Genomic DNA, 17,784 nt, shown 5'->3' with positions numbered 1-17,784 from the left:
CATCGTTTAGATTGTAACTGTGTATAATTTTTCTCTCTTGGAATTCAATATATTCAAGTTACTGATAGGTGTCTACACCATTGTACCATTAGAGCTGTAGTCTGTAAATAGATTTTGCCTGTATCATTAATTATGAATAGTTTCCAAGAAGTCATATTCGACATAATGGTTTTTCCTGTTAAAGGTTCTATATACTTTTTGTAGGACAAAAAACACAATGTCCACAGATTTATGTGAAACTTACACAGTTTGAAGATAATGATATTAGAAAGCTTCTCTGAAAATATTACTTGCTGAGGTGCTGGTGTTTTTGAGAAATGAGTAAAACAATGTCATGAACAAAAATTTCGTCTCAGTGATCATGAGACGAAAATTATTTTAGCATGTAAAAACGTATTTTCATGACATTGTTTTAATCATCTCTCAAAAAATACAGCACCTCAACAACTAATATTTTCAAGTACGCTTTCTACTATTATTATCTTCAAACGGTGCAAGTTTAATGTAAATCTGTGGACATTGTGTTTTGTGTTACAAAAAGTGCCCAAATCCTTTAAAACAACGTTTTCCTATAGTAAGAACAATCATCAGTGTGAGGCAAGTGTCAAATAGTCTGGTGCCCAGTACGGAAGTCACAAAGACTTATTGGGTAACCAGACATCAGTTTCATTAGCCAACACATAGCCAATAGACTTTTCTATCGCAAAGTCATAGTCTGAGTTTTTGAAAACCAAGGTTGGAAAACTATGGAAGGCCATGAGTGCAAAACAACAAATGATGATCACAGTTTGTTACTTTCTCACACAACCATTCAAAACTAGTGTTGAATTTATTTGCTATAAAGCAACGAATCATGGGTGATTCTTTATTCATTGAAAGTTTGCAAAAAAAACGTTGAGTTTGGTCAGAACATCTGTTTTTACCAATAAATGTTTTGCTAGCCTTCGCTGATCCATGCCAAAAATCCCTGGCTTTTTCTACGAATTTTTTCCCCTGCAAAGTTGTTGACTTTCAACCAAGGTGTCTCAACTCTAAAAGCCAACTTGCACTTTATAACGTGGACCAATTTTGTTCTTATTTTTTATTGCTGCATATTTATACAATTGAATTCTACAGGTATCCAAACCGACAGAAAGTCAACATCATTTTTACCACATCAGCATTCCTAATACAGTAGATGACACAATATATTAATAGTAATTACCAATCTTGTATTCATTTTTTTATATTTACTCAACAACATTTGTATAGTACAGGTACTGCATGGAAATTAAACGACAGTTACAGGGAGGCTGTAATGCATGACTAAGTGTGACTTATTTTATCAAAACACCCCCCCCCCCTAAAAAAAAAAAAAAGGCGAGTTCTAAGTTAAGACGAGTAATTTGTCCTAACTCTAGATAAGACTAGTTTTAAAGATGCTATGTCAGTTTTTTGGCCCCAAACATTAAAAAATAGATTTTTTTGTGAGTGAATGGTATTTCAAAGAGTATCACCCGCTCTAACAAAAAAAAACTTTACTTTTAATGATCAGGAACCATGAACAAAATTTAAAACGTTTCTTTTAAAACACATAAGAATTGGTCATTTTTGTCGGGATCCCGAAAAAAAATAATTTTGAGCATTTTATTTCACTGCTACTAATAATTGGCAGACTTTTCTCGAGCAATGGCTCAAATGAAAGCTTGTAACTTTCTTGACCCCCATCAAAATACCTATTGAATTTTAAATAATTTTTATTGGGTCAAATCGGCCAAAAATCTGACATAGCATCTTTAACTCTTTGTGAAATCCACTCCAGGTCTGAGAAATATCACGTTTGTTAGGTGAAAGTAATTAGGAGAGGTTCGCAGTATGTGTAAATCTCTTTTGAGCATTGTCGTGGTGGGTCTGAAAAGAACTGGTGAAGTAGCGTTTATTGTCGTCAAAGTAAGATTTAAAGACGCTTTACTCTTGGAGCTACTTTTGTTTACACTGTGGACACTTTTGCCAATGGGTGTTTCTGATCAGCAGAGTGTGGATTCGAATCCCCAGCCGTGACGCTTGTGTCCTTAAGCAAGATACTTCACCATTGCTTCGTCCTTCGGTTGGGACGTTAAGCCGTTGGTCCCATGTGTTATGTAGCGCATGTAAAGAACCTAGTGCACTTATCGAAAAAGAGAAGTGTTCGCCCCGGTGTTCCTGGTCCGATCGGCAGCAAATTGCGCCACAGCACCTTGTAAAGTATTACATGGTGCTATCAGGATTAGGTCTCATACATGTGTATATCAAAAACATAGTCCCAAATCTTGCAGGATATACTTTATGTTACAGCGCAGTGAGCGTCACTGTGTGACGGACATGTGCGCTATATAAGAAGCTACAACTATTATAATAATACTTATTATTATTAGTTTAGACCCTTTGTCACCCATAAAATTACCAGAGAAAAAAGCTACATGTATCCTTGTTCCGAGGCAGATGTAACTCTATGTTAGTGTTACTAATCACTTGATCAACGATGTACATGTATAGTGCATTTGCACAGGTACTTAAAATAGGATATAGTCCACTTCATTGGACACAAAGTGCCCTCTACTGGTAGGATACAACCCCGAAGAGCAAGTCAAAAGGGTCTTGGAACGGAGACTATTCAGTAATATTTCTCCAAACGTTAACAATGTCTGTGGAGAATTGTGTGCAATGAACTCCCATAAGGAGATCCATTGGCTGCGAGCTACAGACCCCCTCCCCCAAGTACCTTAAGTCTTCAAAATATCAGGTTCCAAAGAAAGCAAAGTCTTCCACCCAGTTGGTTGGATCAACAATTGTCTGATAGTCCAAAAAAATTCCATTCACGCTGTCTGCTGGTCCCAACAGAGAAGGGATAACAAATCAATTTAGTCTGGTTCGCCACTCCTTATCCCTATTGTGCTATGTTGAACTCCCCCACCCCTATTGTTCCTTTGCTTCAGTTATTATTGAACGCAAGATTAGAAAGCACGGTAGATGCTACGTAAACATCATATTTGAAATTTGAAATCGGATCCAGAGTCGAGGCCTCCATTTTGGGAGGACACTATTTGTCTCTTTTGAAAAGAGTCTGTCAGTCATAAAGATTTGCATACAAGAAGGCCTTGAAATTCATTTTGTGCTGTTTTCTTTTTCATGGAGAATTATTAGGTTAGAGCTCGATAGACTTTGTGAATAACAACTGCTAGGACCAAACTGTTTCTGTGCTTCAATTTCCTTCAATGTGCGCTTATGTTGTCTGCAATGCAATGTTTAGCTGTGACATTTTCTCCCCATAAAGGAAGCTGTTTAACATTATTGGCGCTTGGAACAATTCAGTCTTATTGTTGTTAATACCACTGCTCAGAGCAAACTGTTTCTGTGCTTAAATTGCCTTTGATGTTCCTTTATGTTGTCTGCAATGTTTAGCTGTGACGTTTTCTCACCATGGAACAAGCTGTTGTATTTTTTCACCTAAATGACGCTTGAATTAAAAACTTATGTTGTCAATACCCCTGCAAGGACTAAACTTTTCTGTGCTCAAGTTGCCTCCAATGGGCCCTTATGTTGTCTGCAATGTTAAGCCGTGACATTTTCTCGCCATGGAGGAAGCTGTTGTACTTTTCACCTGAATGTTGCTGGGAACAAATTCATTCTGTTGCCCGCGAGGAGTAAAGAAAAAAACGTTTAGAATTAGAATTGAAAACAGGACATTGTTCCTGACAATCTGAAGGACCACTTTGGGAGAAGGATTCCTCCTGGACCCTGTGTTTAATTGGAGGATGGAAATAATAACACCAGCAAGGTGTCTCTAGAGTAGACTTCAAAATCTAAGGATAAGTTCATCATTAACAGCCATTCACGAGTACACTTCAAGAGTCTGTCGCTATCAAAAAGCAAGATCAACCATTTTTAAATGATCAAGGAAAAGTTCATCATTGTCAGCCATTCTGGAATGCACTTCATGCGTCTGTCTTTATTGAAAAAGCAAGATCAACCATTTTCAATAAGTACCCGCTTACTTTTTGTGTGGAAAAGATAAGCTTCATTAAGAGAAGTGTGCCTTTCAGGCATACACATGGAATAACTGTCGAAGGCCTGGCACAATCGAAATCAGATTGCGGGAGCCTGGTTGGCTTAAGGCACACCTTATACTTGCTGGCAATAATCCCTGATAAAAATAAGATTTTTTTCTTTTCTTTTCTGAAATACAACATGAAAAACAAAGCTATGAGGGGAAAATTGTCTGCACTGATTCATCCGTGTCTTAATACCCTTTAGGCTGTCTGGGATTGAGTCTCAATTCAATTGAATATATCTTTGTAGGGGTGTTTCTCGTTCTGATAATGTGGTACCTGCATCATGCCAAGCTGCCTGGCTAGTCCAAATCATTTGCAGAGTAGGTTGGAGTAGTAAGCAGTTCTTTTCCATTGCATTTTCTGAATACACAATTGAATACTGATATAATCCCCGTTATATTAAAGAGGGTGTTCTCTGCATCGTCAATCCGGCAATCGGAGAAGAGCTATTGCAGAATTTTACTGGCGACCTCTGGATTGATTTTCGTCGCTAATATGTGAGATATTGCTGCTTAATGAAATGAATATTTCAGTATGGAGCTGTCTACAAGACCATTGTGTTGAGTAATTTTCTGGAAGTTCTTAAGCAGGAGTACCGACTCGAACTACAGAGGGTACCAACACAGCGACAAACAAATTCCGAGATCACTCTTAAGCCTGCAATCAGAGAAGAGCTATATGGAATAATTTTATTGACGACCTATGGTTAGCAGGATTTGAAACTTTGTATGGTGGCATTACGATTTACGATGTGCAAAGGCTTGCGGTAACACCATGTAATGACTATCTCGAAATGAGTTGGGGTGGTTCTGAAAAGAAGAACCGTTGGTTTCAACTCTCTGGATTGATTTTCGCCGGTAAAATGTGAGAGATTGCTGTTTTTAATGAAATGGATAATTTCAGTATTGAGCTATTCCACCAGACCAATGTGTTGAGACTGTTCTCTGAGTTGAAAGTTTGTCTCTACAGTTAAACGTATGAGTCCATCAAGGTGTGCCCTTCAGGTTTGACAACAGCTCGAGTACCTACTAAACTACAGAGTACCAACTGAACTACGAACACATTTCTAGGATCAGTCAGCACTCTACATTTTCATGAGTTAATGAGTAGTAGATAAAGGAACCCAAATCAAGGTTTCAGTTTGCTGATGTTTGTCTGGGAGGATCTTTTGAACAAGGGTTCATCTCATCAAGCAATCAATACCGTCTGAGCTCAGGGTTTGACAGCCAGGTTATTGCTCCTTTCATTCTCGGCTAAACGTTCCTAATGCTACAGCTGCTCCACTGTACAAACAACCTCATGCCAGTTCAGCAGGCATCGGGCCTTTCCATTCATCATAGAGCAATTACACCATTTATCAAACTCATTATTTCAAGATTGTCTGTTATTGGTTGACTGTGGTCCTTTATCTACGGTTCTCCTGAGGTTTAAAAATTCAAAGTTTAAAGTTTTTCCTGGAGAGGTTTGAGAGGAACGTTCATTTTTGCTTATTTTCTTCTCAGTTGTCATTGATGCTGCAAGGTGTTGAAATTAAGAAAGACTGCTTTCATTTTTAAAAAGAAAGGCAGTGCAGATTATCTCTCTCTGCCCAGCTCACACCTGCAAATTTACTATGAGCTATTTTGTCCATCTCTCGCTGAATCAAAATTAAGTGGGGTCAGGACTCAGGACAAATAACTAAAATCATTTAAATGTATTTGGCGCCACTTCATTTTAATTGCTGAGTCTACAATGTACCTTTGACAGTTGATGAAACACTTAATAATGTTGATTTCTTTTTTTAAAGTATTTTATGTCCAGACATGGTGAGATGAATATCAATTATTCCTTACTGCTAATGGATTTAAATCAAAGTAAATTACATTTTGATGGCAGGAGATCAAATGATAATTTCATCTCGAGGCCATTCTATACGGCCATCAGTAAAAAGTATTGATGTTGATTTTTTGTCATCATCACTGGTTTGTTCTTCAGTGTGCCAGCTTTTAAATCAGCTGCTCTGCGTGATTTGTGAGCCTTTGAGGTTTCTTTTATCAGGGTTAAAAACAACTGCTCATCAAAGGACATACTTCAAGAATTTGTAGGAAATGTGCATGATTGCTATAGTTAAAGCCTTACAACTGAGAAAGTCTTTAGTTTTGGATTGGAAGGATGGCTCTATCGATTTGTTGGATCCACTGATGCTCTGAATCTTATCTTTTTTATGCTTGACTTCAAGGAACCTTTCTGAGGAATCTGTCTTTGAGACCTTTCATTGATCTTTTTCTGGAATGCAGTCTTCTTGTTATTTACTCATCGAGTTCAACTGCTGATCTTTAGATGATCAGTAATACATTCCTAATGGAGTTGGTCCAACACTCTTTAGTACAGTCATCCAGAGGTGTTCATCATCTGTCAGCCATACGTCAATATTTTCCAGATTTGTCAGGAATCCGAAAATATCTCTCCTAATGATGATCTCCACAAATGCGTAAAAAGTGATGCCGTTTATGTTCCTTTCATGTGCCATCTCAACTTAACAAATTGGATCTGACAACCTGAAAAGTTGTCATGACGACACAGTGATAACTCGTGGGAAAACTTCCAGACTGTCTCCTTGGAAGTTAAGATATCTTTTTCAAGTAAACATCAACATCACTTTCAAGAAATCTCAGCAGAGCTGGTTTATGCCTCGGGATGTTATCGGATGACACTCGTAAGCTGTAAAGAGCAAAGTGAACCGAAGTGATCTTGGCAGAAACGGATCCATTTGAAAAAGTCTTCAAGAGTTATACTTTAAAGTAACACTCTTCTGTCATATTTTCTGGACTAATACTGCAATGAGAAGACTTGTCCATGAGAAAATGTGACTGTTTCACCGGAAATCGCATAGATGTAGCATTGACACATTGAGAAAATAAAATTCTACTACCCTTTACTTGAATTTCATCAAAGTTCTCAAAGCAACTGAAGAACTTCCCATAAAAGATTGGAATGTTACGTTCATTCAACTAGATGATAAATCTCAGTCTGTTACAACTGAGTATGACGTATCAAGATTGGATCATCAAACAGTTATCCATCCTTGAGAGTCAAGAACATGACCGTTAGTTAGTACACCATTCTTGGTGCTTGAATGTCAATGGTGATAAGAACAAGGCATCTTGGTTTGATTTGCTGCGAGTTGGAGAAACTTTCAGCCAATACACACTCTTGATTCCATGATGGATAGTGAGTTTTGTGAGACACCGGTCGACAACATGGAACATATTGAGTTGTACATAGGTAGGTGAGTCTTTCCATTATAACAAATGTTGCAGTATAGTTTGATAACTCATGTGAAGTTGTGAACAACCAAATATGTTTTGGGAAATTGTAAAATTATCCTCAGATTCATTACAAAATTCATTCCAAAGTTGCACACTACTTCTTTTAAGTCATGCAAAAAAATATAACAAAAAGTTGTTCAACACGAAAGCGATTTTTATTCTGACCGTTTCTTTCTTCAAACAGTTTCAGAGAATGTGAACAAATTAATTTGATGACATAACTGTTATGAGAAGATGAGGCCTATATAGAAAAGTTTAGTCCTTTTGAAAATTTGACTTAAAATAAAAGAAACTTGGGCCTAAACCACCCCAGATTATTTAGAATTTTACCGTCAGTTTCGAAAGGGATTTATAAATTGATATCGAAAGTATAATATCTGTAACATATCTGTAGCATTATGCTTTTAACTTTGAAGGTGTTTTCGAAAAGATTGAGCTGTATTCTGTTTTCAAAGTTTCTTACATAATAGAGAAACTAGTTTTGAAATTTGAGTGGCTTATGATTTAACATGCAGCAAAACACCCCTGCCAGAAGTGCCAAATGGATTGTGTCTTGTGTAGATGTTTAATGTGATTATACCAACAGATAAAGAACTGGTATTTTAAGAATTTTGATAAAGCATTGGGCATCAGGCTAATGTTATTTATTACAAATTTTATATCTGCTACAAAAATAATTTAAAAGAATTCGTACCAGTACGGATACTCATCGGCAAATACATGTATGTGTTCTTTCATCAAAAGAAGACAAAATTTATCTCAAGAAATGTTGACCTTCCTGACAAGATTCTCACATTCATTTAAGACAAATACAAGATTTATACTTAAAAATAAAAACCGTGGGTTTGAACAAAGAAACATTACTTAAGCGAGACTTGAACCAAGGACCTGTGGCTTAACGTACTGGCATTTAACCAACTGAGCTATCTAGGCCTATGTTGGTAAATTTCCAATTTAGTCAATATCTTGTTCGGGCGTGCCAAAAGAAAGAATCCAGTTTAAAACTCCCTTCATATTTTGTATTTTATTTAACTTAAACAAAATTTCTTAAAGATGGGCAGTCCATTGGTGCTGAACATAATTCCAAACAAGCGATCCTGATTACCTCTGAGCATCTCTGAGCATTACAACTCTGGCGTCAAACCTTCCACTAAGAGATAAAAATTTCTACATCCTTGAAGGCGGCAGTACCAGTCTTAAGTTGTTCACCCATGACCGGTTGTACTAATGACCACAGACAGGTACAGGTGGCAATAATGACTGAGTGATTTAAAAAAGGAAATCTTTGGACTGAGAGGGATTGTGATCTCGCCTTGCTGTTATCCTTAATTGACCAAGGATTCCCCAGTGAGACCATGGAGTACAACCTTGACTTGATTTAAGTTAAGTTAAAAAATGTATTATTGATTTAGCCTTCAAGAAAGACTCTTCTTTTATAAAGGCACTGAACATGTTTGGTAATTGTCAAAAATGTGGGCGTGGACTACGATTTCCACGAGGGAATAACAAAAATGAGAGCGGCGTAAGATAAGAAGAAATTGGAAATTGAAATTGAAAATTTAATCCATCATGCGAGTAAGGAGAACTTAATGAATAACCCTGATTTAAACACATCCTTTATTTCCTTCCTCCATGGTTGTAACAACTGAAATCAGGTGTTGCATTTTTTTTTTAAAGGTTTTTCAGATAGTGAGTTTTCTCCAAAATGACTCAATTTCAGATGGAAATGTTGTAGAAAAAAAAAATGCTTCAAGTTGGCATTTGAACTTCACAGTCCACCGAATCATGTTATTCCTATCAATTCTGTATAAAATACATCTAACTGTTATGGCATAGGCTACCTCACTGCTCTTTTTTTTTTATAAACCCACATCTCGGTGACAATAATATTCAGCTGGTTTGGAATTTTGGGTTTACCTTTTAAAAATAATTTGAATCAGCTGTGGCGGCTGAGGCTCGTCTTGTTTAAGATGTGTTCTTAACTGGGAGTGGATGAAGCTGGTAAATGTAGTGGATGACCTTGAACTTGTTTTTACCGCTCCGAGCTCCCAGGTCAAAATTCCAGTTGAACCTAGTTAACTGGGGTCAACTGGTTCAACTGGATAGTGATCAAACTCGTCCATTTTCCATATTAACCAACTGGTTTGGACTAGGTTTAACTGTGTTCAACTAGGTTGAAATTATAAACCAGTTGGTCTCTGTCCATTTTCCATATTAAACCAACTGGTTTTAACTGTGTTTAACTAGTTTATCAACTGGTTTCAACTAGTTCCAGTTAAACCCAGTTTTTAATAACTAGGTTCAACTGGAATTTCGACCTGGGCTGTGCGTATACACACGTACAAAACAAATTGCAGTACCAATAATAGTGCCAATCTGATCATCAACTGTGGTTTTGCTCTTTAGTGATCAAAAATGAACTTTGGTACAAGTCAGAGATCATTTTGTATTTCCTGATGCTCTGCAACCAGACAGTGAGGCAACACTGCAGTGAGGGTTACCCCAAAATGTCACACGTACAACTAAATATCGACCTTTGAAGCGGTTATCACGTTTGCCATTCTGTTTCCTCTGCCCTATCGGGCTATTTAGTTTCTGCTTGTCTTCAGGGCTACAGAGTGGAGAGGTGTTTGCTATGGTTAGATCCACAAGCGACAGTAGGAAATGAATGTTTTGGTGATAATTCTGTTGTGATATCTTTCCTGTTTGACGTGGAAAACGAATCTGCGATGTTATTGTAACTTACCATTGTTACTCGTCTTCATTACTGCCAAGGTCAGATAACTTTTCATTTAATGTGGCTTGGTTCTGAGGTATCAAATACTGAAAACATTGGATATTATCCTGTGATGATGAAAAGTCACGACTATTAATCGGTGTTATTGTTCTTTTGGAAGTTGGGTTTCAATTCCTGACTTTAGAATGAAGTTAAGGGTAAGTCATTGTCTCAAATTTGGTTTCAATATAAATTCAAGTGAGTTTTATTTTGTGTGCAAGCAGTAACTCCAGCTTAAATTAATATCCACAATAAGTTTGCTACTTGAGGGTATTTTTATCTCGTTTACAAAAAAAGTGTTTTTGAAATAAACATCTTCAATTTTCTCACCCCTGTACACGTATATGCCTGTGGATTTTTTTCACAGGACTCGGGAATATCTTGAGTAGGCTGGTTTGAAGCTTTGCATGGCGTGGATAAATAGGAAGAAACTATAAATAAATAGTAAGCTTGCAGGTACAACCATGTGTAAGTTTCTTTTGTAGGAGTTCTTGCTCTGAAAAGAGCCGGTGTAGTCTAGACGTTTCCGCTCGTCTTCAGGAAAAAAAAAATTCTTTATCACTGATGGAAATTTAGCATCTGGTAAAAAAGTTCCCTTTCTCCTTGTCCTATGTGTTGAAGTTTGACGCCTCCTCTATTGTTTTTCCAATATCTGTCATCACCCACCTTTGCGCATGATCCAGTGACTCTCAACATATGACTCTCTCTTATTGCCCTACATCATTAAGATCTTATGTACTGCCCTCTTTTGGCCCACTCTTTCATCAACAACACTGTGCAGAAAAAATAAACACCACCAGAGAAACCAACCAAGCCAGTGCACAGGAAGGAAAAATGGGATGGTCCAATATTATCACCTTTGGAGCAAGGCCAATAAAAACTTATGTTTCTCATCAGCTTAAATAATCACAAACAACATTGTCAGGCAAAAGTGAAAGAATAATTTTCAAACAATGAAAACAAAAATTGTCAGGCAAAACTGAAAGTGCCAGGTCAGGTCGACATAATGATATTTAGACCAAACACAAATTTGACAGTATCTGACATAAAATACCACTTAGACTAAATATTAAAACAAATTACAATTATATTTTTTAAGAAATGGAAAAACTAATGTCGTCTTTCACTTTATAAATGTGAAATAAAACACACAAAAACCCACCCTTACTCAACTTTTTGTGTGTATACAATGCAGTTTCATTTTTTTGGGGGGATTTATTTCAAAGTGACTTGTTTGCCGAGTTTTTTTCTGTGAGGAACTCCAACACTCCTAGACATTTTTGTTGGCTCATCTGAAGTTTCATTCCTCATAATTTTTTTAATTTTAACCCATACTTGTCCAAGTTACGGAAGGGATTTGAACCCATTACCAGTGTAGCAGTGACATTTTTATTTTTTTTTTGGGGGGGGAAGGTGGTGAATGGAAGTCATTTATTTGCAGACTTCTGATACTCAACACTGTATGCAAGAAATGGGAGAATAAATTATATGCCTAATTACCAAAATAATTCTGAACAAATTTATCATCTATTAATATCGTTGTGGTACCCAACTGCTATAATATAGGATTCACACTTACTCTAGCTACTGTGCAGTCTCAGACACTGCTCTAGAAAAGCAACGGTCGTGGGTTTGTATCCCACCCAAGCCATGACAGTGCTAATCTTGAGTAGTTGGGGGGGGGGGGGGGGGGGGGCTAACTGGGTTAATGGCTGGTAGTTGCTTGGTGTGCCCCCATTTAGCCTCTTGAGAGTTTGTAATCTTTAGGGTGGTGTACTGTACCAAAGGAGAACCTCCCAGTATCCTTGAAATCTAAATTTGTGTTCACAAGTTTTTTTTATAGACATTCCTCAGATTTTGTGGACCTTTGAGCAATTTTAAACAAGTGCTTTAAAAATTATGAATTCAACTTAAAGGTTATCTCAAGGGTTTCTTGTTATTTAGGCAGAAAACAGTCATTTTATTTAGAGGAACTATTTGCAAGGATAATCCCTACACTGTAAAAATAACACACTCTTGTCAGAGCCTTGAGTGGAGCTTCATTGAGAAACAACATTTTGTTTCAGCCTGGCCCCTTATTCTCTGTGCACATTGATGAGGCAGACAATGATAAAACCTGTGGGCATTTAGCACTGGTGGTTGTATGTGTGCAGCAGCTGAGTGAAAAGATACAGGTTCTGGTCATAACACACCAATGCTATGTATACTCTATCATGCCAAATGTATTAAACATAGTGTGAGTGATAATGCTAAGCCTGGAAGACCAGCCAAGTTGGAGAAATTATACTTGATGAATTGTGGATTTAACACTACTGACAAGCTGAATTTGGAATGAAATCTGGCAACAAATCTGTAGAAACTGGAGTGTGACTGTGTGTGAGTATTTGTTTACAATGAAATTAGTAGTACTTATGGTAGCACAATGCTGGTTATTGATTTTCATGCTTATTGCATGGGATTGGTGGGGATGTTTACTACTGGGTAATGTGGGTTGTGTTAGGATAGCTAGCTAGGCTAGCTAACTGTGAACTGCTTTATTTATCTATAACAGGGACAATTTGTAAATTTTGCTTTATTATTGAACAAATATTGCTGAGAAAGAAATGCTTGGAAATACAAAATAAATATGCGGTTAACCCTTCTTGTTACATGTAGGTAAGAATAAAGTTCAGTGTAATTTGACCTTATTAAGGGTGAATATTAATTGTTGGCGTCCAGCGAAAAATTTGCCGGGCTTTAGGTTGTGGGTGGGATGGGGAGGGTGTCATTTATAAATTTTGCTTCATGAAAGAAATGCTTGGAAATACACAATAAATATCTGATGGTAGTGTATATTGGAAGGAATAATTAGAGCCGATTTGTGTTGGTGGTGGAGACTTAGACCCAGTGCAGGCCTGATACTTAACGGAGGCAACAGAGGCGATTGCCTCCGTTGCCCCTTATCATTGCCTTGGTGCCCTTGAAATGCTCCAGTAGAAATTTACAATTTCCTCATATGGTGCCCGGATAACTTTCCGTATGGCGCCACCACCTTTTCACTCATTTTTACAAAAAGGGATATCTCATTGAGGTTAATTAGATACTATATTATTTAATATCGAATGAAAAAGTGGTGGCGCCATACGGAAACTTTTCCTGGTGCCCTTTGCCAAAGAGAAAATGCCTTGGTGCCCTTGCCCTTTCAAAAACGAAGCATACAGCCCTGCCAGTAACTGGGGCGCTAGATTCCTTTTTTTGAAGTTTTGACATGACCGATAATGTCAAAATTAAAAAAAAAAGGAATCTAGCGCCCCAGCCACTGGGTCTAGTGGATACTGTGGGTTGTGAATGGGTAGGGTGTAACTATGCATTGTGGTTTATCCAAGGACAATTTGTAAATTTTGCTTTATTGAACAAGTAAGCTGAGAGAGACACATGGAAATACAAAATTGTACCATAGTTTTTTGAAGGGTGAGACATAAAGATGATGGAAAATTTGTGTGTAGGAGGGGTCGTAGGTTGTGGATCTGAAGGGGAGGGTGTATAATTTGTAAAGTTTGCTTCACCATTGAACAAATTAAGCTGAGAAAGAGTGCTTGGAAATACATGTACAAATGAAATATCGGATAATACCGTAGTATTGGAATGTCCAACAACTGGGTTAGTGGAGCTATGGTTTGTATGTAGTACTCCTACCAGAACTGAGAGGTTCGTTCTGCTATTGTCTCGTTCTTGGAGACGATAGTTTTAGGAGTGGGGAGGTTGTATTTTGGTAATTTTGTTTCATTGTACAAATGAGCTTAGAAAGAAATGCTTGGAAACGTATACAAAATATATATCTGATGGTACCGTGGTATACATGTAGGCCTTGGAAGGAATATGAGAATTTTGCTGATGTACAATTTGTTTCGGTGAGGCTGAGGATGGGATGGGGGAGGGTGTAACCGTGAAGGAAGGAAGCTAAAGGGGGTAAGCTGAAGGGCGGGGTCTTGTAAAACCAATTTCTCCTTTAGTTTATGAATGTCGGGAGGATCGAGGGTTACAATTACAATTGCCTTTAGTCATCTTTACTTGTCTTGGTGAGTACTGCACCAACATCCTGCCCCTCTCAGGGGTCACTTACGGCAAGAGTTTTTTTTTTCTGCAATGGCCAATATCAAAAGATGATGAATCATTTTATATATGCAAAGCCTAACCACGATAATTCAAAACCCGAATGTAAAAAGTTGAAGCCTCAACTCAATCTGAATGAATAAAAAAAATACCAACTCGTAACTGCAAACCAAACAAGGCATGTTTTATATGTCAGATATCTGGTGATTTCCTGTTTACATTACACCTTTTTATTCCATTGTCATCAAAAGCTCGCATTGATAAGGCACAATTTTATAGCTTAACACTTCACTGGTTTCCAATGGCATAATTTTGACGAGTGTATTTTTAATGACAGCAGGAAGGGCATGATGATCATCCCACAGCGTAATACCAGCCTCAGATAATGTGAGGAATTTAATTATTATACTTTGAGGCGACCTCCACAGGGCCGTAACCGGTGCCAGACTGTGTTCAGAGAGAAATTAAAAATGCATGATAAGCTGTAGATCAAAATAGGCCCGCTGAGATGATCACATGTTTATTTCTTCTCTTCATGAGAGGCCAAAGTGATTTGTAGTCGTGTGGTTTACTGTTGCAGGCTTGATACTTCAAGGAGGCAACTGAGGCGATTGCCTCCATGCTCCTGGTCATTGCCTTGGTGTCCTTGAAATGCTCCAGTAGAAATAAACAATTTCTTCAAAGTGTGCCTTTAGGCAAGGAGAAAATGCCTTACTTGCCCTTTCAGAAACGAAGCAATAGGCCTACCGGCCCAAATTTCATAGAGCTGCTAACCGTAAGCACAAGAAAAAGCGTGCGAACCTTCCGGTGCTTTTACACTGCAAAAAAAAAAAAAACAAGTTTTTCTGCAAACCTGTGAAATACACTTGCACCTGTGAAATACACTTGCTCTGCCCCAGTAAGCATCTAAAATTTGCTTACCGTTAAGCAGCGCTATGAAATTGGGCCCAGGCCTGCTGTTAAGTTTTGCCCAGATTGCCTGTCCTACAATGTGCATTGATTATAATCGTTGCAACCCCTTGGGTGGTAGGCCTTACTAATATTGAATAATCCCATGCTCAGGGGAATTAACCCAACTGTGAAGGTCAGACTGTGATGCTAATACAATGAACTACTAGAGCTTATGGATTGCCCTATTTTTAATGTCATACGGAGTGTGACCTTATGGAAAATACTGTAGTGTGAAAATGAGTCAATGGTTTCGGCTGTCAGGCGACACTTGGTACAAGGATGAGAGGTTTGAATTTGTGTCTGGACAATGGAAGACAGTTTTTTAAGAGGGGTGGGTGTTTCAAATGGATGGGCTATGTACAATGAGATTACATGAAGTGCTGCTTCAAACGTGTAAATAACATTACACTTAAGCAATTTGTTCTGGAGAAAGTTTAAATATTGCATGCATTTTAGGTAATGGTTTGAACTGTTCAATTTTTGTGTCTGGTCAATGGAAGATATTTTTTATAAGAGGGGTGGGTGTTTGAAATGGATGGGCTATAAAGTACATTGAGATGGATATGAAGTGCTGTGGTGCATAAGCTAACACAAGCAATTTGTTCAAGAGGAAGTTTAAACATTGCAGGCATATCAACCACAAGAGAATTTTTTTATAATTTAGGGTTGAACAAAAACAAATTGACTAGAGCAAGACTTGAACCTGCAACCGCCAGATTGACTTGTGCCGCTCTTCCAAATGAGCTATTTCGCCCTTTTTGGTGGTGTCACTATTTGTTATACGTCTTTGTTCGGGTGTGACTTGACCCTGCGACATCCGAATTAACATGCTGGCGCCTCTCAACTGATCTAGTAGTAGCCCTATGTTGGTGGTGTCCTTTGTCAATATCTTTGTTCGGGATGCTTGTCCAAAGCCATTTTAACGTGTCACCACCTAGCCATGGATCTTACTATACCGGCATGACAGAATAATAGGCCTGCAATGGTTCATTCATGTGAACTTGCCTTGGTGCACCTTAGTGCACCTTAGTGACATGTTATTTATTTATTTATTATTTATTTTAAATCTTTAGACATACACAATAGTTACAAGTTGTACAGGGGCTGTCAAGGTTAAAACAAAAGTATAAAAACTGTCATCAAAAGATGTGTAAAACCAGACCCCTGCCAACGACAAAAATATAATTATACAATATAAAAAGGTGATTGCACTGAAACATTTAAAAATCACACAAAAGAAAATTTTAAAACACAAGCAAAACCAGACTATTGAAAACAAAAAACTACACCCACAACAAAACACCGCAGCGATAAGAGGAAGGGACAACAATTTAAAATAAAAACCATAGAATGGACTAAAAACCCTCAAAAAAAACCAAAATAAAATTGGCACAGAGTGCACCCTCACAGATTTATGCCAAACCCACAGCAGAAAGCCTCCCCAAACACCACCCCAAAAAGTACAAAAACCCCTTTAGACAAATATTAAAGAAAACAACAATTAAAACCACTAGCACTATTAACATAGAGAAAAAAAAATTCCTCACCAAGATGTCCTTTAAACTGAAGAAAAGAGTGACAACTTGTACCTACACGTATTGTTTAAATTAATGTGTCTTTTAAATCAAATGATATCCTACTTTCAGTACACTATCAAAACTTCTTGACTACTTTTGCAATGACAGAAGATGTCTTTCATGTTTAAATGTTTAAACATGTGAGAAGAAAGACAATCATTCGAGTGTAAAAAGTGTCGGGCCGTAGCCTAAGTTGAAGCTGTCATGGCTGTTTTTCGCAACAAGTATTGAAACTGTACTTTCAACAGTTACTTACGAACAAAACTTTTTTAAACTACTTTAGTTAGGTATTCTTGAAGAGTCGGTTAAGTGGTATCCAGTTATAGGGCTATCTCTAGACTCTTCTTTCAGATAAAGTTTACGAACGAGCTCAACATAAATGAAGCATTTTTGCAAACATTGATAGTGTACTCTTGCTCAAGGCTCGATGGCAGAGAAAATATCCTTGGGCAGACATTCCTCAGCAGACCATCAGACTCTCTTCACACTCCAGTGTAAAAGAAAATATTAGCTGTCTATGAAATTGGGCTTTACTTACTAAAGGCTAATCCCAGTAAGGTTAATTCCCCCTTGTAGTAGAGCTGGGACTAGCTACCAGGAGAGTGGTGTTGTGATTGTGTTAAGCCTTAAAGGCACACCGCGCCTTGGATCGGGCGAGTTGGTCGATGAAAAGCGTTTGAAACCATTTGTTATAAAATGTATATTGGTTGGAAAGATGTTTTGACTGTAGAATATAATGACCAACACAAATATGCCTCAAAATTACATAGTTTTCCTTATAAATCATGAGCTAACACAGCACGCCATTTTATGGAGTCAAATTTTTGACTACACAAAATGGCCGATCGTGTTAGTTCGTAAAATAAAAGGAAAACAATGCAATTTCGAGGCGTATTTGTGTGGAGCATTATATTCTTTTTTTTAAAAACATATTTCTAACCATATCATTTTATAACATCGGTTCTCAAATGCTTTTCATAGACCATAGAGTAAATTAAGGACTCTATGCA

General features: G+C 37.6%; 1 protein-coding gene across 1 annotated transcript in view; it reads left to right on the top strand.

Annotated features, from left to right (window-relative positions):
* The first annotated feature begins 5,788 nt into the window (after positions 1-5,788).
* Positions 5,789-17,784, top strand: part of LOC117291180 (serine/arginine repetitive matrix protein 2-like) — a 56,520-nt gene continuing 44,524 nt past the window's right edge. The window contains exon 1 of the mRNA XM_033772760.1: positions 5,789-7,334. Within this exon, the coding sequence (XP_033628651.1) occupies positions 7,271-7,334 (64 nt within the window). The 5' untranslated portion in view covers positions 5,789-7,270. The remainder of the gene's footprint in view (positions 7,335-17,784) is intronic.

This window comes from Asterias rubens, chromosome 6 (genome assembly GCF_902459465.1).
Source record: "Asterias rubens chromosome 6, eAstRub1.3, whole genome shotgun sequence".
NCBI lineage: Eukaryota > Metazoa > Echinodermata > Asteroidea > Forcipulatida > Asteriidae > Asterias > Asterias rubens.
This window is presented reverse-complemented; position numbering and strand designations above follow the sequence as displayed.